The 25253-nt window shown below is 41.2% G+C and overlaps 1 protein-coding gene and 1 pseudogene across 3 annotated transcripts; both read left to right on the top strand.

Moving 5' to 3' along the window:
- The window catches only part of LOC146470666 (uncharacterized), a 1434-nt pseudogene extending 944 nt beyond the window's left edge, over nt 1-490 (top strand).
- Nucleotides 491-5450: 4960 nt separating this feature from the next.
- LOC146470665 (uncharacterized) lies at nt 5451-24883 on the top strand. Of its 3 annotated transcripts, none has more exons than XM_085121649.1 (7): nt 5451-5564; nt 5925-6028; nt 15195-17993; nt 18851-19948; nt 21295-21388; nt 22821-22870; nt 22947-24883. In XM_085121649.1, the coding sequence occupies exons 2-7, from the start codon at nt 5927-5929 to the stop codon at nt 22950-22952; spliced, it is 4149 nt and encodes a 1382-aa protein (XP_084977775.1). In that variant the 5' UTR covers nt 5451-5564; nt 5925-5926; the 3' UTR covers nt 22953-24883. The 3 variants fall into 3 exon arrangements, with proteins under 3 accessions (XP_084977775.1, XP_084977776.1, XP_084977777.1); XM_085121650.1 differs by having other exon boundaries at nt 5524-5665; XM_085121651.1 differs by having other exon boundaries at nt 5530-5661.
- Nucleotides 24884-25253: the final 370 nt, after the last annotated feature.

The raw sequence follows: 25253 nt of genomic DNA, 5'->3' as shown, positions 1-25253 counted from the left end.
AGGGAGAGATGGGGTCATCAGAGGAGTACTTTTGCTGCACAAGGGCCATCACATTGAGAGACCACTAACTTTGGTCTGCCCACTGGAGATTAAAGGGCCGGCCGCAACTGAGGGCGCACCCTTGCAGCTGACGCCTGGAAGTCAACAGACAGAGCGTTTCAGGTTTAGAAGACAAGCTGCTGAGACCGCAAAGGAGAAAATACGACTGATCACTACGGATGATGACGATAACTGAACTTGTTCCAGTTCAATTAGCCATTTAACTTTGAACACTGTTTCGGTAAAAATTAAGGGACACTTAATTTTTAGGGGAGTGTGAACGGAAGTTGCGTAAGCACGTTTGAGATAAGACAATAGGTTTGTGTGCGTGTGTGAGAGATAGAACAAATATTTAGCGACGCGTTGGAAAACCACGAGGAGAATAAAAACAAGGATTTGTCGAGTACAATTTGTGAGTTCGTGAGTTTAGAGTGTACCCCACAAGTTCGGTACATCTTGCTTTTTTTTTTGCGGCTCTCCCAATTGTAGTTATAAAGACAGTTGGTACAAGTATTGAAAACCTTTTGTTTGTCATATGTAATTACTTTGCATAAAAAGCAAACACATGCAATACTTTTGTAAGAACAAAAATAAAAAAATATTAATTAATTGGTGCTTCTTGGTGTCGTTGCAACTGACATTTGTTCCCAAATAAACTTACGGGTGTTATAACAGAATTCCTCAATCACTTAGAGTCCTCAGGCTTTTTGGTCAGCGGGTGGGCGCCAGGAGAGACTCCGGGAAACCAATCTCCTACCCAGAGTCCTCAGGCTCTTTAGCCAGCGGTTGGTCGCCAGGAGAGCTTCTGGGGTACTGGTATTGTATTTCCGCAGGATTTCTGCGGTAAAACAATGCAAGCCGTTGTGGGGCAGCCAATCAAAAAAATTTAAAATGTTTTTGAATTCCCCAGAGTCTCTCCTGGCGACCAAACTGGAGTCAGAGTACTCTGGGTACGAGATTGAGAATTTCTATACTGGCTATATTAACTGCCCTACGCAATTGACAGGCTACTTAGTAAAACGATCACAAAGACATTGTCGATCTCTTAGAGATCCGACATTATTAGATCTACCACTAAGGTCTGGATAACGACATATCTACCACTAGTTAAGACCAAATGTGGTCAGATTTCATTTAAGTTCTCGGGTGCGAGTGCCTGGAACAAACTACCAAGAGAGTCACGTGAGCTAAGAACACTTGCACAGTTCAATGTCAGAACAAATACTTACTTGATGAACATGGAAAGGGCCAATCATATTTGTAAAAGCGATGCTTAGTTCATTTTGATATATTTCTCTAACTAATTTTTACCGCTGTTTTTCATGTAAATAATTTATACATTTCTTATGTGCTGGTCAGCGATTAATACCAGTCTATTAACCTTTGTTGTTTGACTGACCGGTCTTTTATCAGGATAAATAAAGTTATTATTATTATGCGCAGTAAAACTATCTGTATGCACAGTATAAGAAAGCACCGCAGGGCGTGTTTTATTATTATTATTATTATTATTATTATTATTATTATTATTATTCCGCCTTGATTAGGATCGCCACCTTGTCGTGGTGAGGCGGCTTGCGTGCTCCAGTGACCCCTAGAGCTATGTTGGCTGGAGTCTTGTACTCCTGGCAGGGACACCCATGCCAAACAGGTCAAAGGGTAGGGGCCAGACAAAGAGTGATCCCACTGGCCCTCCAGGTTGGGGGTTGGGCAGAGGGCTGATAACCCTCTTCCGTAAAAAAAACAATTATTACAGAAACCAGAAGCAGAGTGAATTCACTATTTCAAAGGGGAACTGTGGCAGTACCTCATCGGAGAGAGTTAATGACGCACGGGAGCCAAAGCCAGCAGGACGCCTCCGGGCTGATCAAGCCACTGATACACCCTAAATACACCATGAAGATAGGCAACTGGAACGTAAGGACGCTTTACAGGAGTGGCAACATTGCACAGGCGGCGAGAGAAATGACAAAGAGAGGTATAGACGTAATGGGCATCAGTGAAACACACTGGACAGGACAAGGAACAATGCGACTTGCAGAGGGTGAAACCATCATTTACTCCGGAAGAGATGATGACAACCATAGAGAGGGAGTCGGCATACTGATGTCAAAACATGCAGCACAATCTCTGATGGAATGGACTCCGATCAGCGAAAGGGTTATTCAAGCCAGATTTTATTCCAAATACATAAAACTTACGATCATACATGTATATGCACCCACTGAAGATACAGATGAGCAGATAAAAGATGAGTTCTATGGGAGGCTACAGGATGTGCTAGACGGTGTCAATGAGCATGATATGTTAATTGTCACGGGGGACATGAATGCTAAGGTTGGAAACGACAACTGGGCGTATGAAAGTGTGATGGGTAAACATGGGCTGGGGCAAAGAAATGATAATGGAGAAAGGCTTTGCGATATGTGTGATATGAATGAACTAGTTATAACAGGGACATTGTTTCCTCATAAGACCATCCACAAAGTAACGTGGGTTTCCCCCGATGGGAATACCATGAACCAGATAGACCATGTACTAATCAGCAGGCGATTTAGGAATTCGGTGAAAGATACGAGAGTATACAGGTCTGCAGATATCGGAAGCGACCACCATCTTGTATGTACAGTAGTCAAGTTGAGATTGAGTAAACAAACAGCAGGGAAGAAAAGATGTAGAGTCAAGTACGATACAGCAAGGTTGAGGAATGAAGAGGTGTTACGGCAGTTTAACGTTGCCTTGCAAAATAGGTACCAAGTCCTGGAGAACGAGGAAACAGCAGTTGAAGAAAGGGAAGAAGTGGAACAAGACTTTGAGGTGATGAAGAAGGCATATACAGAGGTGGCGGAATCAGTCTTAGGTAGACCTCGGAAGAAGAAGAAGCCGTGGATAAGTGAGGAGTCATGGAGCCTCATAGACCAAAGAGAGGAAATTAATAGGAAGATCCTGGGAACACGGTCAGAAAGGGTTAAGAAGCAGCTTAGGGCCAAGTATGCAGAAAAGAACAGGGAAGTGAAGAGAAGCATAAAGACAGACAGAAAGAAATGGATGGAGAAGATCACTTGTGAGGCGGAGGAGGCTGCAGGAAACCAACACATGAAGACACTATACGGGCTCACCAAGATATTATGCAATGAAAAACCTAAGCAAAGCACAGCAGTGTTTGACAAAAATGGAAACCTTCTCAATAAAAAAGGCGAAGTACAGGCACGATGGACGGAGCACTTTAAAGAAGTACTCAATAGAGACCAACCAGAAAACCCAGTCTTAAGTGATGAGGTATATGAATTAGAACTAAATGACGTCATTGAAGAGATCTCAATCAGTGAACCAACTTTAGGTGAAGTCAAACAAGCTATAAAAAGATTGAAGAATGGGAAAGCGCCAGGAACTGACTCTATCACGGCCAAACTATTGAAAGCAAACATAGAGTTTTCAGCAACAAAAATCCATCAGTTGTTGGGAAAAGTATGGACGTTTGAGAAGATCCCCCAACCCTGGAAGCAAGGGCTAATTATCAAGTTGCCGAAGAAAGGGAATCTCAAAGAATGCAAAAATTCGAGAGGAATAACCTTACTGTCCGTTGTGGGGAAGGTACTCGGTAGAATCATCATAGAGCGAGTGAGAAATGGAGTGGATAGAAGGCTGAGGAAGGAACAGGCAGGTTATAGAAAGGGGAGGGGTACAACAGACCAGATCTTCATCCTGCGGAACATTATTGAGCAGGTCAGCGAATGGCAGGCAACCCTGTACCTGAACTTCGTAGACTTTGAGAAGGCTTTTGATTCTATCCACCGAGAAAGCCTGTGGGTAATAATGGCTAAGTATGGAATCCCGGAGAAGATCGTGAAAATGGTAAGAGTATTTTATGACGACTTCAAGTGTGCTGTAGAAGATCAGGGGGAAACATGTGAGTGGTTTGACATAAAAACTGGGGTAAAACAAGGATGCAATATGTCGGGATTCTTGTTCTTGATTGTTATGGATTGGGTAATGCGAAGAGTGGTTGGCAGTGGTGAAAACGGTATTAGGTGGAAGTTTACTTCAAAACTGGACGACTTGGACTTTGCGGACGATATAGCTCTGCTTTCATCTACCAAGCAGCAGATTCAGGATAAAACGACAAGGCTGGACGAAGAGGCCAGACGGGTGGGACTCAAAATCAACGGAGAAAAGACAAAAACGATGAGGATCAATGCAAGGAACCAAGAAAACATCATAATAAATGGGCAGGATATTGAAGATGTCGAAGAGTTTGTGTACTTGGGGGCGAAGGTTTGTAAAGAGGGAGGCGGTATGAAGGACTTGAAGAACAGGTTATCGAAAGCCAGAGGTGCCTTTAACAAACTAAAGAAGAGCTGGATCTCTAATAACATCTCGAGGAAAACAAAACTGAGGCTGTATAAAACACTGGTAGTGCCAGTGTTACTCTATGGATCTGAGACATGGAAGACGAACAAAGGAGATAATAAAGCAGTGAATGTGTTCCATAATAGATGCCTACGTAAGATCTTCCGAATCCGATGGCAAGACCATGTCAGTAATAAAGAGCTACTGGAAAGAGCAAGCATGAAGCCACTGAGTGTGGAAGTGATGTCTCGAAGATGGAAAATGATTGGCCATATTCTTAGGAAAGATCGCAATGATGATTGCAATGTTGCCATGAGCTGGGCACCAGAAGGTAAAAGGAGAAGGGGAAGACCAAAAAACACCTGGAGACGGACAGTAGAGAAAGAAAGGCAAGAAGCAGGTTGGAGATCGTGGGAGGAGGTGCGGACCGCAGCAACCAATAGAGAGGAGTGGAGAAGCTCTGTGAAGGCCCTATGTGCCACGAGGCACGAAAAGGATATATGATGATATGATTATTATTATTATTATTATTATTATTATTATTATTATTATTATTATTATTATTATGTTGGGAGTGGACTGTGCAATGGACACTACCCAGGGGCTACCTTACGACCAGCCTTCACCATGGTAAGGTACCATATAGTCACCCACATAACCCTAACCCTAACCCTCCATATAGTCACCCTTACCTTACTATGAATTGTATGCCTCGATTTCTGGGGGCACTGACAAAATTTTGAAAATTGTCAATCGTCGAATTTCCGATCAAAGGCCGAAAATAGTAATGTGCGCTCCCGGGTCTCCGAGGCGGCTTTACTTCCTTCTACCGTCGACTCCCGATAACTTGAACCTTCGCTAACTCGAACCTCGCGCTAACTCGAACCAATTTTTCCTTTCCCTTAAGGTCACCTTCTATATCATTTTACCTTCGATAACTCGACCTTTTATTCAATTTCCTTTAAAGGTTGCGTTATGGTAGTTGACTGTATTTTTGTTTCCGGTTTGCCCCCCTGCCAAAGACTGAGTCGAGTTTCCGGTGTCTACCGCTGACCAGTCGCGGGATAAGTGAAATGTGAACTTCAAGTTGGCTGAAAGTCATATGGGCACAGTGTTAAAACGAAGAAAAATCCATAATTATTCACCGAAACCCGAGGCCTTCATTTGACAGTCAGGTAAGGTGTGGACGATACGATTGCGTCTTGGTATCTGACGACATTTGTTGCCCTTTTCTCCGTCGGAGCAAGCGATACCAGCAACCAACATTTGCTAGTAGGCAAAATTCATCGTGGTAATATTACAAACCAGAGAGTGGGATTATTAACTTGACCTCTTATGACCACACGCTCTGCTGCACCAAAATCTATATCTGCGCATAGTGCTCCAAGTTTCATACGATCCTGAGGTCGCAAAGACTCAGAGATGTTCACAAAAGCCGGCTCATAGCGCATAGCGCTGGCGTGCGTGTTTAGCAAGCGGCTACGCGAGCTAAATTCGCGACATTAATTTGCATTTTTGGCACCGGAATCTTTCAGATATGGAGGGCGATGGGGAGTTAATGAAAATGCTAATGCAGGCAGATCCGCCAGACGAGAACATCCAAGGCCCAATGGAGGATTCTGCCATGGTACAGTCTGGGGTAAGAAACGATCAAATTGTGTCATACTACGACCAGTAATTTTCGCACCATGCCAGTTATTTGGCGCATGTGCGGCGGATTAAACAATACGATCTTTCACGTCGTGCAGCAGATGTATTTTGATGCCTAGGGTGTTTGCGTTGGGAGGAAAATTGTTACTTCCTTGAATAATGCAGGCTCTATCTAGAGTTTGCTCTCAAAACGCTGCGAGAAATCGATCGTCTTGAAATAAACTACGTCTGTTTTCACGGAAATTTGACACGAATTTCGAAACCAATTCATCAATTCATCGAGCGAAATTCAACAGGTTGCGACTAGATAGCGGTACCATTTACAAAGGAGGATGTCTGTACTGTGCAAATGAATATCACATTTGACATACACTATTCATATTAGATTTAAAGCAATTAATTATACACATAGACGGCAAACTCCGTAACTTAAAATGCTTTCTCGCCCATTTCGCTGTTTACATTCTGTGGCGTGTATTCCTTCCTTCAGTTGCGGGCTCAAAAATGGAATTCTCCTTGGCGTGTGTACAGTACCTGGCATTGTTTTGATGTTGTAAAAAGATATTAGATTCTAATCACTTTTAATGCTCTTGTTTGAAAATGAGAGAATATGATTTTTAACACTAATTTTACAGTGAGTGTAACTTCTAACAAGAAATACACATGTATTTTCTTGTTAACACATGTGAAATACGCATGTATTTTCTTGGGAAACTGGCAAATTTTGTTGATCAAAGTAGAGTATGATTTTATAATACGTAGCCACTTTTAAAGTGTATGTGACAGAATTTTTTTATTTGCTTGATCAAATCTTCATGTTGAAAATGATGTACATGGATCGTTTTTCAGTGAGTTGCACAGGCACACCTGGTTAAAGGAAATCCGAGTGCTCTTATCAGGAGTCCTACTTAGCACCTTGCTCTTCATGTTGTTCTCATATGAAAATAAAATAAAAAATTCCTTATCAATTTTTCCCCTGCTTTCATAATAAGGTTCAAAGCAACTCGGAAATGTTCCATTATATTTTTTCTTATTATATGTATTTGTTCACTGTGTGGCTGCAGATCATGTTAACAAAGGAGGCAGGGTTGGACTTGTAATCTGATAGCTCTGAGTTCAACTGCTTGATCTAGCTTTTAAATAGCCAGCTGGTCTGCCTCCTGCCAGCTGAGATTCTTAACCATGTTATGTTGCATGTGAAATATTTGTTTCCTCCTGTTTATTTCAGTATCCCTGAAAAACCCCTTTCAGGGAGAGGATAATTAAGTATATTATTATTGAATGTGTGCTTCATTATTTTTCATCCACTGTGTCACTGTTGACTGCAGTGACCAGCCACATCTTTGCTTGGACATTATTCATTTACAGTGAAACCTTGATTTAGCATATGGCAAGGGGGCAGCAAAGTCATATCGTTAAATCGGGATATCTTTGTGAATGAACTCCCGATTTAACGATTTTGTGGAAAGCAACCAAAAGTATCGTTGTATCGGGATGTGGTGAACAATTAATTTTTCAAAGTGCAATCAATAAAATTTTAAATAAGTCTCCGCAACTTGATACCTGAATTATATGTATTTTATGTAATTGCAACAGGCAAATGAATCACAAATGCAACAACTGAAACACAACATAACGTCCTTCCACACTATGCGCAGTGCATGTAAGCTCTGACAACGTTGTATGTACATATTTTTATGTATAACGTATACAAAACTAAAGGTTAGGAATTGGCCTAGAAATCCGATTTCTAGGCAAATTCCTAACAAAAAGCCATCAAAGTTGAGCAAGCTAAGAGAACTACTGAAAGACAAGGAAGACAAGGATGATAAAGCGGCTTAGACAGAATATAAATAACCCATAGTATGATTTCCATTGTAATACCGGGAATATCGTTGAACCGAATATTGTTAAATCGGGATTCTGCTCCATACCATTAATTGAAGGGTTGCACGGAATAAGGCCCTAAGTGACTTTTGATGTAAGGTCAAATTCTCCTTTTATTTCACAACCGAAAACAAGAAAATTTGGAAGGAGATTCTAGCATTTTATCAGAAGTCACTTAGGGCTTTTTTCCAGGCACCCCTTCAATTGTAACTCTTGCCGGGACGCAGAATGTTGATTGGTAAATCGGGAATATCGTTAGATCGACAATCGTAAAATCACTGTACTGTGGTTGTTTTGAACTAAGGCAGTTCGATACGAAGAACAACACCTACTCAAATCTGAAAATACTGAAAATTATCCCAAAATACATCATTCTCATTTATTCACCAGGCTTACAATATTCCATCACATTTATTTCCATTGCACATATGCCACACATGACATTCCAATCCTAGCAGTATGCAGGATGTTTGTCCCATGGACCTAATTTAATGGCCTTACCTCCCACAAGTCTCCTGTAGCTCAGTGGTAGAGCATCTGAACTAGTAATTGGAAGGTCTTAAGTTTGTTTCCTGGCAGGAGCACTCAGATTTTTGCCTGTGTCATTTACAGAATAAATACATCATTCTCAATACTCAAATCGTAGCAGGAAAAGTTTTGTTCTTGTACTACTTGCACGGCATTATCATAATGATGATATATGCGTACCGTAGTCATACCAGTAGGGATATAAAACTTTATATCATAACAGATGTCCAACTTCAATGATTTCCAGTTCTGTGCTATGAAATTGAAGGTACAATTGTTCATTTTTACAGTTCTAGTGAGTTCTCTTACTTTTAGCGATTCTATAGTTTCGGTAATCTGGAGTCAGACTGAATGCTCTCACAGATTGTGCAAGCTGTGCGGTGACAGGCAAATCTCTCCTTCATTGTTATTTACATCCACCATGGACAGTGGTCCATCCTGTGTACCTAACACCTTTGCAGTGGCCTCAGTATTGCAAAATTGCTCCAAAGGTAAATCCCTGTGTCAACAGTCGCTCTGATTGATAATTCAATGTTAAATGAAGATGATCAAATCAAGAATTAAATGTGGCTGATTCCATTTGATTTAAAGTCTACCTGAGCATGCGAGAACAATGCATGCAGATGGATTGCCTTTCAGTTATTCCACAGGGTTTGTACGGTCATGGAAAACCTGGAAAGTCATGGAATTTTAGAATTTCATTTTCCAGGCCTGGAAAGTCATGGAATTTAGGTGTGGGGCATGGAAAATCATGGAAAATGATGTTCATTAAAAAGAACAAAATAAATTGTTTCTTTTTTTGCGAAGAAAATAGTCAAAACATATCCAAAATGAAAGATGATTTCCAAGAAAATGGTCAAATTTAGGTCATGGAAAACTTAGAGAAGTCATGGAAAAGGTCATTGAAAGTCATGGAATTTCAAAAGCTCAAAAGAGTACGAACTCTGTTCCATAATATTGTAAAGTAAAACTAATCATCTGATGCTGTTTGAAGCTGATCTAATTGAATAGTTTAGGGCAATGGTCCCAGGTTACCCAACATTTTGCAGTTTTCTGTCGCCCATAAAGAGAAGAAAGGAGGACTCTATTATCCCTCGGGAATGTTAGTAAAATGAAATTAGAGCCTGATTACGGGTTAGAGTATCCCCGACACACATAGAAACATTAATCTTGATGACCTATGTTTAAAAGTACATGCCTCTGTATTTCTGGCCTATACAGAACAATGCAGTTATTCATCACGGGTACGTACAGGCTTTTGAGACAATTTCTGAATGAATCCAGAGAATTTGAATAATTGGTGAAAAAAGTCGTGAATACATTTTGAAGGGCTGAGAGCATAACCGACTTATGTCGAATTTTAGCCCTGTTCTCGATTTCGCTCGGATTTGTCCGAATTTTTGCCCTCCCTGGTTTTGAAAACATTTCGCGGTTTTACAATCCTACACAAAACTCCTTGAGAAAACCAAACACGAACAGCTCAAAAACCACTTGCTTACTATTTCTCTCTTGTTAATTCTACCACAGAACTTTACTTCTTTCTCCCACCCCCTCCCCCTATGCAATGACAACCAAAAACAGATGAAAAAACCACTGCATGCGTTCAGATCATGGTGACCTCATGTCATGTCATGTCATGTCATGTGAAGGTGAGGTTGAAATGAGCCCCCTTTGCTTTTTTAATGTGATCTTTTCAGTTAAGGTGATTCCACTGAAAAAGAAGGAGTATTTAAAATTGTCTAAGACTTGGTCCAGTTCATGACTTTGTTATGAGCATTACAAAAATGCACTAAAAAATGGGGGTGACCGTGCTCGTTTTTTTGCAACCTGGATGGCTATTATAGTAAATAGATGACCCACGAGGTTTATATTAGGAACGCTAGTAATCAGAAAAGGGAACTATCATTTCTAGAAAAATTAATTTCTTGCATTAAAATATCGAAGCAGTTCAACAAAATTTACTTTAATCTTACACAACAAACTATTTCCATTGAACTGGAATTAAGATTATGATCAAGAAATTAAAGATTTTGCTGAGTGTGCACGTAAGCAGCACTACCTAAATACGTGCTTTTTAAAGCATTCAAATAAAAATATCTCAAAGTAGAGTATTAAAATTTTCTTTAAATCGCGATATATAGTGGTTAACCGTATGACATTTAAATTGATGCATTAAAAAATGGGGGTCATTGTGCTCGTTTGGAAGAAAAGGACCATTTATTTTCCTGCTGAGCTTAACCTGAAGGAAATCCCGCAATGTTGTGCGTGCGCGCGCTAAATGACACGAAAAATTATGCGCAGCAAGGATGCGCAATGCAATTCAATGGAATCACCTTAATTATGTTAAAGTTTTAAAAAAGGCTTCAGTTTAGGCAAAGCCTAGTTTAAAATGATATGCAGAATGTGCCGTAGTTTTAAGACAGCTTCCAAGATTCTGTTGGTTCACTTCAATTTTCACCACACAGCTTGATGCAAAATATGGTAATTGTAAATTTATTTTCTTCCTTTGTAGTGGTTAGTTTAGAGTCTGAATCAGAAGAGATAATTTCGAATGACCCGGAACGACTGTGTGACCCAGTTGTGATAATAAGTTATATTTAAATATTAAGGAGGGTTTCCTGTGGTTGACTTGTTTGGCTTGTTGTGGGTCTTTTTGATGATCAGTGTGGGTGGTTTTGGGTCGTTTTGGCTGGTTCCTTGTTTTAGTAACTTGTCCAAGTGAGCACCAGGTGGCTTAGTTAATAAAATGTAGAATTTTCTGACTGTTTCTATTGAGCTTCTTGATGAAAGTTTTCAAACAAACCAAGATCCAGGTACAAGAAACACAGTTGTGATAAAGTCTACAAAAAGTTCTACTGGATGCAATACTTATTGAGTGGTGTGACATGATGATGTTATAATTATATTAAAGGAAACCTCCACTCTCAAAACATATTAACGTTAAATTGTATAAAATACAATCTACTTTGAAATTTCGTTGGAAAACATGGAAATAATAATTATTTCAGTGTCGGACAAAACATGTTTTGATAATCGCCTATTTTTGTTTTTAAGGTTACCCGGGACCTTCAGAGGTGTCTTCAGAGGTGTCTCGCGTCCAAGCAATGTAGCGTGTCCGGTTTAAACTGTAGATACCTGAACCCTTATATCAAATTAAAGCTTTTAGAGCTGGCTATCCAACTAAACCAAGAATTTTGAAATAAAATGAATTGCCGAATTTTTAGTGCTGTTTTCTCGAATGAATTTTTTTCACTTGGAGGAGCCACTTCAAAGAGCTAAAACTCAAAAGGAATTTGTTCGTTTGCCTTCAAATTTGGACAGTAGCTAGTTTAACATATAAACAACAAAAATGTGTCTGCGAATTTTTTCTTTCGAAATATTTTTTCTCCGAGAATGAGTTTTGTACGATTACTCCACATCTTTTTCATCCTATTTCGAAAATGCTCATAACTTTTCACTGCAATTGAATATGGCAAAACGCAGACACGTTTTTTAGCACTTTGGGTCAGGAAACTGAAAAGCAAATTAAAGTAGCAAAAAACAAAATTCACTTTGACTTGTAGCTTTAAAAAGGTGATTCGGACGCTCGCAATTAGAGGTCGTGAAAAATTCGACAATTTATTTTATTTCAAAATTCTTGGTATGGTTTGATAGTCAGCTCTATAAGCTTTAATTTGATATAGGGGTTTAGGTATCTACAGTTTAAACTGGACGCGCTACATCGCTTAAATGCGAGACACCTCTGAAGGTCCCAGGTAACCTTAAATTTGCTGGGCGCCGCCATGTTGGATTTCATGACATAATGCGGTTGCTCAATTGTTTCACACAAAAGAACTTCTGCTGAATAACAATAGCGGCAATTGTGACACGTCATAAAATTCAAAATGGCTGCGCCCAGGAAATTTAAAAGCAAAAGTAGTCGGTAATCATATCTAATTTTTGACACGCTTGAATGTCATTTCTATGATTTAGACTAAAATTTAGAATTTAGACAATATTTCCAATGCTTAACCGTCAATTTGTTGTCAGAGTGGAGGTTCCCTTTAAAAAACTTTTCTGTCTTCTTGCTCAAGACATATTTAATTTAGTTTCTTCCTGATAAATGTTTACTTTCTTTTGGTTACCAAATTAATGAAACCGTGAAAACGTCAATCCATTTATTAAATTTAAAGTAAACCAAACTCGTCTTATGACCAAACACTTAAGCTGAGCTGTAACAGTTTGTCCCCAAAGACAACCAAGTCATCTGTAGAAATCTAACCTTCAACTTGCTCTCTAAACCTGGGGAAATAAGTTAAATCATTTTTTAGATTCCTAGGAAAAATGCTGGGGGATCCCCTAAACATGTCTAGACACGTTATTTGTTTTTCTTGATAATGTAACATTAAAATCTACATGCCTCAGCATTTCTGACCCATGTGGAACCACAACAGTCATCCGTGTATGCGATGAATTCTGTTTCTACAAAAGTGGTATGATATCAGTGGAATTGACTTCAAGCAGCCTGGTTAACAAGTTTTTAGACTTTATCTAATATCTAAACATTTTACCCTGAACACAAATTGTGCTTTTACTTTCCAAAATATTTACCAATGCACCAAATGTTAACAGCATTTTCAACAGCAGATAATCAGAGGGTTGTTGGTTCAAGGCTAGGTTTGTATCTGCATTGCTTTATTGTTGCCTTAGACAAGAAACATTGCTCCACATTGGGTCTCTTCACCCAAGTGTATAAATGGGTACTAGCGACATACTACTACGGGTAGCCCTGTGGTGGACTAGCACCCCACCCAGGTGGAAGTAGCCGATGGGTACTCTTAGTTGTTTCATGTTCAGAAGTTAAGCTCTGTCCGGTGGTCGACTTAGGCTTGTAGTGTACCAGTAACTTTACCTTACAGTTGAACAATTAAATTTGAGGAACTTATCAAGGCAAAGTCTCTGAGCTATCATCAGAAGCCAGCAACTGGCCATTACAGCTAGCTACAACAATGCAGTTGATTGTCTAACTACTCAGATTTTAAAAGTGGTGAAAGGGCAACAGGCATGGGAGGCCTTCTTTTGTTTACAACTGGCTACTTTCTTTGTCAAGCCAGCTTTTAAATCTCTATATATAGCAATTTTAAGAGGAGGGTGAGGTGCATTATTCAGCCAGTGACACATACTTCAAAAAAAAAAAAAAAAAATCAGAGTTCTCCCAAGAGGAGACCCTCTACAGGCTAAGGATAATTTTTTTACCGTGCTACAAGATTGTATTATAGTTTCTTAAGTAACGAGACAAAAAGTTCTAAGACAATAAAGGAATTTCAGATAATTAAGCTAAAAATGAGCTTTTTGCATTATAAGATGGATTAGCTGGAAGCGCCACATGTTTACATAATTTGTGGCATGAATTTATTATGATTATTAATTCATGCTATTATAAAGTTTGTAATTTGGTTTTTGAAATATTGTAAACTAAGGATGAAATAACCTAACAGGTCTCCTTAATAAAGTTGTTGTATTGTAATCTGTGACCTTCAGATTACTAGTTCAGATGCTCTACCACTGAGCTACAGGAGACTTGTCGAAGCTAAGGCCATTAAAGTAGGTTCATGAGACAAACATCCTGCACACTGCTGGGATTGGAATTTTAATGTGTGGCAAAGTCTTCTCTGGAATAAATGTGATGGTATATGTTAAGCCTGGTTAATGAATGAGAATGGTGCATTACTCAGTTAGTGACACAGAAAAAGGAAATCGGAAATCGGATAAAGGAAATCTGAGTGCCCCTATTGGTAGTCAAACCTAAGACCTTCCAATTACTAGTTCAGATTCTCTACCACTGAGCTACCGGCCCCAGTGGTCAAAGAGTGGATAATTATATCCACTGGATAGGTCGCTATGCCGCAAATAAATGTGGATTTCCCTATAGCGCTTTAATTTGTGTATAGAGTAGAGGTATATGTCTAATTTAAGTATGGGATTGTGTGGAAACCTTGCCGGAAGCATTGTTTGGAGTACATTTGCACCGCTGGATAGCGACTTATCCACTGGATAAAGTTATCCGCCCTTTGAACAACTTGTGGGAGCTAAGGCAATTAAACTAGGTTCATGTGACAAAGATCTTGTATACTGCTAGGATTGGAATGTCAATTAGTGGCATTGTCTTCTTAGAACTTAATGGCCTCCTTGGACTGCAAACTATCACAAAATGTTCATTGTGCATTCTTTCATTTCTGTAAGGTGCAGGTAGTATATCTAGTATAGTACAGCTGTCAACCTTCCTATAAGTGGACACCCACCAGATTACATTAAAAATGTCCACTTGTAAAAGGTTCAAAGATGTACAGTGTTTGTGTCTGTCCATATTAACACTATTCTTGACAAGCATTTTCTCAGAGTGATGTCAAATAAATTTATCTTACCAGTCTACGGAAGTAGTATCTTACTGATTTTCATAGAGAAACATCATCTGGAGAATCTGTTCTGCTCAATTGTTAGAAGTAAACTGTTATTCCCTTATATTTTTCCGTGTTCTATTTGCAAAGCGTGATATTGGTTTGTGATTACAATCATCTAGTTGTGTTTCCATAGGCGTTAATCAGTTTGACTGTGTTTGATGACCATTTGCTTACAGAAAATCTTGCCTTTTTTCCTGGAATGTTTGAGAAATACATCATCACTGGCATTTAGGGTGAAACTTGTTGGTTGTTTTGGGGTGTGGCATTGAACTCAACACTAATTTGTGTTTTATTTTCCAGAACTATGCTCAGGCAGGGATGGTGTTTGGTTCAGGCCACTACGGAGGGATGCAGCAACAGTTGCCCACAATGGGTCCCCAGCAACAGCAACAACAGCGGAGTTCCAGCTTTCGTTCCATGAATACAGGCCAGATGATGCAACAAGACATGGACATGGTGCTTCAACAGCAGCAGTATCAGCAGCAGCAGCAGTCGGCCTATGGAAACGGAAACTACCAAGGGTACAATGGAGGATACCAAGGTCCCAGACCTGTATCATCCCAAACTCATGCCCAACCTATGGGTCCTTACCAGAGTGGCTTTCCACCGGAACATGGGTACCCTCAAGGAGTAGGTGCTAATCAAACTATGGGTGAGTTTGGTGCTCAGGCAGGGCCTAATCAAACCATGGGTATGGCTGGTCCAGCGTCCTTAAGCCTTGCTAATCTGTCTGCCATGAGCAACAGGCAGCAATACTACTCTGATGGTTATGGAATGAATCAACCAGTTTCTCCTGTGCACAAGCAGATGCCGCAAAGTGGAGGATTCCTGCAGCCATCTAGAGTGCCTTACCCGCAGCAAGCTCAGTCATACCCATCCAGTTCTTACCCCAAGAGACCGTCACCCTCACCAGTGCAAAACCAGTTGCAAGGATTTAGTTCTTCAGGATCATTTACACCTAGATCGAACACACCACTGCAGATGCCCAACATGCCATATCAGCCCCCCACCAGCCCGTACCAGCCACCACATTCCCCTGTCATGAGGTCATCTACATCACCAGTACCACAGCAAGATGCAGGATTGTACAGCAGGGCTCGTGAATCTTTTCCACAGCCACGGTCTCCATTTGGCTCAACCCAGGGACAGTTCCAGCAGCAGCAGCAGCAGCAGCAACAACAGCACCATAGTTCTTGTATGTTTCTTCAGCGTGGCAAGTTGCCACCCCAATCACAATACCAGTCCCAGCAGCAAATGGTTGGTGCCAAGTCTGCAGGGTTAGCCCAGCGGAGAGCATCCTATCCTGGACAACAGAGCGCAATGAAGATGCCTTCACCTCCTCTTAAGAGGTCTCCCCCATCCCCTTTGCCAAATTCAAAAAGTCCTGATCTCGGAAGGGCAAGTCAGCATGGATTTGATGAGAGAGGTCCTGTCAAAGCTGCTACCAAAAAAGAAAAGGCTTCTTCACCACCAGGCATTGATCCTAGTCAAGTGGCGACTGCATCTAAAAGGAAGGAAGCTTTGCCAAAGAATGTTAGTGATGGTCATAAAGGCTTGCCTCGGCAGAGAAGGAGTGCCTCTGATGTCGGAAGTCCCTCAGTATCTCCTCCAGTCATCAAGAAAGATGGAGGTGATGCTATTGTGCCTAGAGTAGAGGAAGTGAGTGGGAAAGTGGAGGAATCCGTTAAAACACTCAACAATGTGGAAAGGAAACAAGAGGACCCCAGGAAATCGATCGGAACAGCACACAGTGCGATTCCAAGTCATTCTCCCAAGAATCAAGAAGGGGAAAAGGAGCACGGTTCCTCAGACAACAAAGGGAGTAGACCTTGTAGTGTGATGTCAGCGGATCAGAGCCAAACGGCCACTGAAACAGTACAGCCGCATAATGCAACTCCAGGCCAGGAAGAAACACCCTCAAAAGAAGAGCAGATGGCGGTTACAACTGAAGAGGAATGCGAAGAGGGCGGAGATGTTTCAAGTGATGCTAAACACTCAGCCAGCAAAAGTGAATCCCAAGAAAGTAAAAATGTTTGTGTTGAAAGCTCGGGACGTGGTTCAAAAGATGATATACCTGGAAATGTCAATGAGGCAGCTGATGTAAAAGTGAGTTTAGATACAGAACTCGCTAGCTGTGAAAACGTGAATGGTAAAGGAGATGAACCAACCAATAAAACAGATCAGACAAGTAGTGCGAACGAAAACAACACTGCCAGTTCTATGAAGAGCGAGGTAGTTGATGATGGAAGTTGTAAGGCTGCTGGCAGCACTGAACAGTTGTCTGGTGAGTCTGCCAAGGCGGAAGACAAAACAAAGAAACCAGTATCAGAAACAGGCGAAACTGGCAATAAAACGAACATTCCATCTGAGAACACCGTCTCTACAAATGGAAAACCCAGTCGACTGATCGATGATGAGTGTGTTAAAGCTGGTGTTGTAGGTGGACAGTCTGGTAAGGGTGGGAAATCCGACTATGCAGGATTTAAAACCAATCCTGGAATAGCTGAGAAAACTGTTGACACTGCTGGTAATACGAGTGAGGGTTATAAAGCAGATACAGTGAAAGTTGAAGCTAAGGAGGCTGATGGACAATTAAAAGAGCATAAAGAATCGGACAGCAAAGCCAAACCATTGTCCAGCAAACTTGAAACCAACAGCTCTCAGTCGAATGTTGAAAGTAAGAAAGCGGCTTCTAGTGTTACCGAAGAGAAAACGCAGTCAAAAACAACTGATAGTGAGTCAACACAAACAGAACCAGTCCAGAAGAAACCAGCTGTGGTGTCCTTGAGATGTGAAGAACGTTTGTCTTCGGATGACGATGACCATCAGGGTGAGGTTCAGGTTGCTCCACCAGTTGAGAGCAGAACACAGGGAATGCAAACAGTAGCACAGACCACAGTCACACCATGCAGCGCCCATAAGCAGGCAACTTCTATTAAAGCCACGATCATTGCAAAGGGCAAGTCATCCCATAATAATCAACAGGTGATGGTGGCAAAGACGACGACTGGGCAGATGTATCTAATCCAAGGCAACATTCTGGTACCTGTGCAGTCGGTCAACACCAACGGTGATGCCTCATCCAAACAGAACTCTAAGGTGATTATTGAAATGACCCTTGCAGTGGTGAACACAATTTAGGCAAAGGCGAATTTGGTCTGAAAAAAATTCATAGCTGGAAACCTTTTTTCTCAGACGTTCTTTACAATATCAGTATTGAAGGAATGTCCTTGTCATGAGAAATAGCTAGAGTTTGTGAGATCCCTGGAGCCTTGCCAGCTAGGGAGTATTTTCCCTGGTAAGTTTAACCATGCCAGATTAGTTGAGGGGAGGATCAGGCAAACACTAGCCTGCTAGGCGGTGCTGCCTACCATTGTGAAAATCAGTCAATGAAACGCGTGTCCTATGTGACACGTGACTTCCACTGCAACCTGTTATTAAGCATTCAGTTGTTTTTTTCACTTCATATTCTCAGAGCAATATAAATTATTTGATCTCACTCATGCATTATTTAGTATTATTCATTGTGATATTTTAAGATACAATTACAAACAGTGTTAATGGTTTCTTGGGCGCGGTGATCCATCGAAAGTAAGGATAAAAGTTGATGTTTGCTAGCTAATAAATATCCCGTAAATATCGAAAGAAGCAAGACCCTAGAAGTCAACAACCTCGCCGAGAAAGTTATGATCTCCAAAATAATTTGGCTCTCTAACGCATGATAAAATAAACTGATATACCCAAACTTGCTTCGGATAGCTGTTAGACAGTACAAGATGGTTCTAATTTCTGAGTCTGAAATCCTAAAGTGTCAGATGAAAGCCGTTAAGCTTCAGTTTCCTCTGATGCCGTTTGTTTTTCAGTTTTGTTAGAAAACAAAATTAGGATCGTTTTTTTTTTGTTTTCAGTTTTGAACTTCAGAATGAAAGGGAAATTGTTGATTTTGTTTTCTCAAGGTTATTATTGTGAATCCAATGAAGACGGCGGCGGATCAAGTTGGAGTAATCACTGCAGCAAAAGGCTCTGACGGTAAAGAAAAGAGTGAAAGTAAAACATCAAAAAACACAACGAAGGAAAAGTCTGCAGAGGAGATTAGGGTGTTTGTTGGTGCTAAGAAAAGTACGGGAAGTGTAAGTAAATCGGACAGATCGCCTAACACCAAGGGCGATGCAAAATCTAGTCACAAGTCGCCAGTTTCTTCAGGATCAAAAATGCCGCCGTCACAGTCTGAGAAAAGCGGTGCACTTGAAAAGGAGAAAGCCGGTAATCAAACTGAACCATCTACGGGAAAAGACTTGAGGAATTCTCCTGATAAACAAAAGAAAATGCCCTCTCCGAACAAGAAAGTAACGACTGAGGAAGCTGCGACTTCCACGGATAATTCTCCCAGACGGGGACGTCCTTCAGGTAGCAAGGATAAACAAAAGCGAAAGTCGTTCGTTCATAAAGCGAAGCGAACGCAGGATGGCTTGGAAGTTGGAGCGAAGACGGAGAGTCCTGCGGCTAAACGCAAATTCTCCAAAACTGCTAGCGTTGTGAACGAGATGTCCTCGTCGTCTATTGAACCTTCGACCTCTGCTAAACGCCCGTTGGGTTTGGACGTGCCCACGGTTAATGCGAGTAAATCTCCGAAGAGACGCAAAGTTTCGACGTCAGGTTCCCCTGTAAAGCAAATCTCTACAAGGCCTCGGGGAGGCGTCGATGGCGACTCGTGGGTTTGCTCTCTTTGCGGGAAGCGAAGTGGGAACAGCTTGCTAGGCGATCTTTACGGACCTTATAAGACAAAATTCGCGAAGGAGAAAACGGACAATCCTCCTACTAAAGACGGAAAACTATCGCAGAAATTGTCGTCACCTGGCCGGAAGTCGGGTTCAAGTTCGGAAGCGCCAGCCGACCGGAAGTCCAGTTCTAGTTCAGATGTGAGGGAAGATGAGGAAACCTATGATGTGGACTTGTGGATTCATCGGGATTGTGGAGTGTGGTCACCTGGTGTGTTCATGCTTGGCAGAACTATTCATGGATTGGAACAAGCTGTAGAAAGTGCGGCACAACATGTGAGTATTGTATTCTCTCTTAATCGCCAAGTCTTGTTCAGAGATACAATGAATGTTGTGCCACTAGCACTAATGAGGTCCATCATTTGTGTCACAACACTGATTCATTTGTACCCTTCAAATTCTCATTGCTGTAGTTACCACCGTAATCACCCACGAGTTTCTCTTGCCTGGCTTCGTAGCTCAGTCGGAGCAACGGTTGATCAAATCCGCGGGTCGTGGGTTCGATTCCCGCTGAGGTCAAAGATTTTAACATGGCCTCGTGCGATCTCCCATTTTCTTACTAGGGCTAACGCTCAGTTGGAAATTCATGGGTTCACTTTAGCACTGTACCTTACCCTGTATAGTTACTCCTCTGATCCATCGCTTGTTCATAGATTCGTTGGCTTTATCTATAAAGCGAATAATACACGGCTCAACTTTGATCAACGTTTTGGCTCAACAAATGTTAAACCAGTAATAATCTAAGACTAGGGAGTGCGTTCCATTTCACCAGGCTCTATTTCCTTTGCCAAGTTGGTGATGATGTGATCCGCCCTGTAAAATCTGCGGGGGCTGCCAGATACGCTTCCCAAGATCCATTCATTCACTGAATCAACATTGTCCCATACAATCTCGACTCCAATCTGTATTAGAAGTGCGTTCTTTCTACGTCGAACGCAATTAATTTTTATGATCTGTCGACTGAAAACTGGCGACTTGATAAAAATTAAAAATAATCGCTTCAGTGATGTTCTTTGGCTTTGATCAAACGAGATGGAAGCTTTCTCTATTCCGTTCAACAACGTACGGTTCAACATATTAGAGATCTTTAGATTCTAGTGCAAGGACGACTACGAATACGAAGATCTTACCCTTTGTAAGTGACGAATTTGACGCAGTTGTTTTGAATGATGATAGCTAAGCCATTTTGTGATTCCAAAAACACGAGATCACCTTCGTTTCGAGGACTTGTTTTCGCCACTACGCCCTTCTCACAAAAACTCGTAAAATGACGACGGCTTTCTCGTTTTCCCGCCAAAATGACACTGGTTCACGCGTGCGCACTCTTTGTCTATTGGAAAAACTCGTAGTCGTACTCGTACTCGTTCTAGGATCTAAAGGGCTTCCATTTAATGGCCTATCTCATTATTCAGTACAATATTACACTGTAGTTGAATGTCGGCAACAGCGTTTGCCTGTGGAACTGTGTGTGCTGTTTTCTTCAAGTATTCATTTCTAAATTGCCTTCGTAGGGTTAACTTTTCCGTCGACAGTAGATTTAGATACTATGTTAACAGCTTATGACAAAGTTGTAATGAAATCTGATGTATATTCCGTCTTCGTTGTTATTTTCTGTCCGCTAGAAATGTACCAAGTGTTCGGAGGTTGGCGCTACCCTGGCCTGCTTCAAGCGAGGATGTATCAAAATGTTTCACTTCGCCTGTGCGAGAGATTCAGGTACCTGTCTACACTGTTCTAATGATTTATGTCGATTGACCTTACAATTATTGAATCAGAAGAAAGAGGGAGGAACGGACTACAATTTGTCGCGTTTTTCTCTTAAACCGGCGAAGAGAGGTGCAATTTAGTCAAAGAAGTGATACTCGCGATGCGTCAAAAGCGTGGACTTGCACGTTCGTAGCATTTCGCCCCAGTCCCCACAAGATTACTCCACTCTCCATATTCACATTCGGTCCGGGCGTTTTGTCCTAAAATCGCGCGCTAGTCGAACCAACTGACGCCAAAACAGGCTTTCAACTTGAAATCTCTGCGAAAAGCCGGTTGAGTCCACGAAAGTCACATATTGGTTATCATCTGGCCCCAGTTGTTCAAAGAGTGGGTAACTTTATCCAGTGGATAAAATGTAATTACTTGGAGTACTACACTTAATCCGCTGGATAACGTTATTCGCTCGTTGGAGAACCAGGGCCTGAAAGGCCAATAGTGAGCTTACGCAACATGACGGCTGGCGGAAGGGGACGGTGAATTATCGTTGTGTGACCAACATGACATCTTAGTACCTTCACATTTTTGGGCGATTTTCGACTGAAACTGTTGTTCTCACATCTGTTACAACGTGTAGACCACGAACGGTAGGAATGTTACAATCTAGAGTCGTAAATACTTGGACGTCACGTTGGTCACACAAGGACAATTTGCCGTCCCACTACATCAGCCGTCCTGTTGCGTAAACTCCCTATCGATTGAAACAAGATCGGCTATCGTTACAGTCACCACATGTATGCGTAAAATACTACCAGAACGATCAGAATCATTTCTGGTCAAGCAGTTGCAAGTATTTCGACTTGTGACTGTAACTGTGATTGTGTGACTATTAGCCTCTTACGTATTTGTTCTTTGGTTCGTCACGTCACGTGGAGGAGTGCGTGACGTGTCATGACGAACCAACGAACGTCTTTTTGCTTGCAAGCACTTACCTTTCCTTCGATCAAACTCAAATTCGCACGCATTTTTTTTAAAACCCGTTTGGTCCCGTCAGCACGGTTATGCTAGCCTGAGTATCAGGCTTTTCGGGGAGGAGTTGGGAGGGAGGGGAAAAAGAGGAAGTGGAAAAGCTCTTCTCCTCCTCCCCCCCTCCCCTCCCTCCCCACTCACCCCTCTCCTTAGGAAGGCCTGATACTCAGGTTACGGTTATGTAAGTTGCTCCGCTCATTGACAGGATTTGTTTCGGTGGAGACGCGTATGAGGCTACATTCAAATGCTTTTTTAAATTTGAGTTTTCAGCTCAGCGCAACTTGAGTAAAATCGCGGTTAGATGTCGTTGACGGGCACCTAATGACGTGAGTTATAATCATTTGTTTAACTAACAGGTGAAATTAACCCTTCAAATTACCAAAAATCGATTTTAACCTAAACTTTTTTTTTTCAGGTTGCTCCTTCATCGAGGAAAATTTTACGATATTCTGTTCGACACACAAGGTATATAAAAAGTTGCCTTTCAAGACGCACTTAGTGAAGGATTAGACTGATTTCTTTTCTTTTCCCTTTCTTTCAGTCCTGATGACTGCAACCTGCTGTGCCGTAAAAATTCGACCTGTTGTGTTTTTTCTGGTAATTCCTACTCTTGAATTACCCCACCAATGGTTATTGACCTCTGTTGTACAGAAAGAACTGGAGTCTGCTCGTAGAACATTCTTATTGTCGGCTTGCTTGCTTAAATTCGGTTACTTTTTCTTTTGCTGAACCAAAGGAAATTGATAGTGAAAGTTGCCTTAACCAATCAGCAAAAGCTTTCTGTCTTCCTGGCCAATCAGGGCCAAGAACACAACCATTTCCCGCGCTTTGCACCGGTTGCATTTTTCGTTTCAATTCTGATTGGCTCGTTGCGTTATTTCGTTAGCTGTGATTGGTCAGTAATGCGGCGGTGTTGGTTTAGTCTATAAGGAAACAAATGAGCTGCTTTTCTGAGTGTTAGCTCGTGCAGATTTTTTGGCAAGTTTTAATTGCGTTTTACTTTGCTTTGGTCGAGTCTTCAATCTGTAGGTATTTAAATAGGCCTGCTGCTGGCTTTGTCTTTGCTACTGTTTAGCATGAAATTTTTGTGGCAGTTTCTTTTTTGTGCGAAATGGCGATTTGGGTATTTGCAGGATAAAACTCGTGCGATTTAGAGAGAGGGATTGTGAAAACTTAAACAATTTAGTTATTTTTATTGTAACCTGGTTTCAAGTGACTTTGTTGAAGATTGCTTAGCTTTAGCGTCCGAAATTGGCGAAAATAAGTATTGGTAATGTCAACCGTGGATATAAAAAAATATATTTTTGGATGACCTACTTTTAAAGAATCGTATCTTAAAAAGCACAAATCGCAATAAAACTGCAAAAGTTTCATGCTGTACGCTAGTCCCACATTTTTTTTTTTTTTTGGTTGCTCCTTTGTTCCAAGTTGTCGTTGTGTTCAGTTTTGATTACGCCTTATTGTATCCAGTGATAGGAAATGTTTTTCGTTCTTCACTGAGGTGGTAACATTTCAATTTAACTTCCCAAATGTTACAAGGTAGTTTACTCGGGGTAATTGGAACGATTTACAAGAAGAAAATATTGAGGACGTATCACCGAAAAGTGAAACAAGGCAACAAGGTAGTAGTATTAAAACGGAAATTTGAGTTCTATTGGCGAAGGTTTTTCTCCCTCCACAACTACGTCAAACCATGAGCGATGGGGAAACGCAAGGCTCGACTGCGTTCGAATACTCGAGCAGACTAGCTTCCAGCAAAAATCAGCATTTTATCGACAGTCAAAGGAAATTATCACCTTAGAGTCTGATCTCTTGCTGTCCCGTGTGTTTGCTCGAGGAAGGCATGTTCAAACCGAATTAAATTCCGCAACTGCGCTGATTGTAGCCTGCGAAATGTGACTGTTTTCGTTTTCCGTGGGGTCGACTATTCGGGGGAATGGGGAGTGGGGGTAGGGATTTATATAATAGGATTTTCGTTAAGGTTGGCGGGTGGGGGGGAGAAGAAATCGAAAAAACTTAAACCCTAATAAATATATTTCTGTTTGCAGGCCAATGTACCCAAATTTGTTACCCAATTTGAGGCCAACGGGAATAAAACTACCCAACCAACTACCTTGGAGGCCAAATGTCCACCCTATATTTTCTCCCCTCCCCACCTTACTGGATCAACAGTGTCTTTGCCGGGAATTTTAGTGAGGTCTAATGAGGATAGTCACGCAAGCGTGACGACTTGGATTCAACCTTGTTCCCAGGGCTTTTTCCTAATTTTCAAGGGCAAAAGCCTTGGGAACGAGGCTGGAATCTAAAGGGAACTGGGGTAGTATGGCCGCAAAAAAAAAAACCACTTGTTTTTGATCTATGATTCTGGAGGCTGATCTGCTTTCTTCCTTTTGTTATTGTAATAAAACGGTTGTCATTGAGATGTGTTTCAGTTTTTTTATAAAGAGGTTTTGTAAAAAATAAATATTTGATTTACTGGAGATTCATTCGTATTTATTCTCCTATCAATCCTTCGTACGGAAAAACGATGGTGGCTGTACAGTTTGCCACAATACCTTGCGAACCTAACACAGCCAATAGGCACATAGAAAGCCATAGTTATGAGAAATTCATCCCTGTACTGACAACATATTAGGTATATTAGGTTTGAAGTGTTAACAGCTTTTCTGTGCGTTTCTATGAGCATTTTTAGGGTTTTTGTGCGCTAAGAATTATGGGTAAAGGTACCAGTCGCCAGGGATTGACATTCATTGTGGTATATTTGATCGCCTTTCGGAAGGCGAAATACAGAAGAATTCAGCGGTTGTAGCTGGAATGTGAGCGCATCTTGTATGTTGATAAATTCGCG

This window comes from Pavona decussata, unplaced genomic scaffold (genome assembly GCF_977016875.1).
Source record: "Pavona decussata unplaced genomic scaffold, jaPavDecu1.1 SCAFFOLD_112, whole genome shotgun sequence".
In the NCBI taxonomy this organism is placed as follows: domain Eukaryota; kingdom Metazoa; phylum Cnidaria; class Anthozoa; order Scleractinia; family Agariciidae; genus Pavona; species Pavona decussata.
The sequence above is the reverse complement of the archived record's forward strand: the minus strand, read 5'-3'. Positions and strand labels throughout refer to the sequence as shown.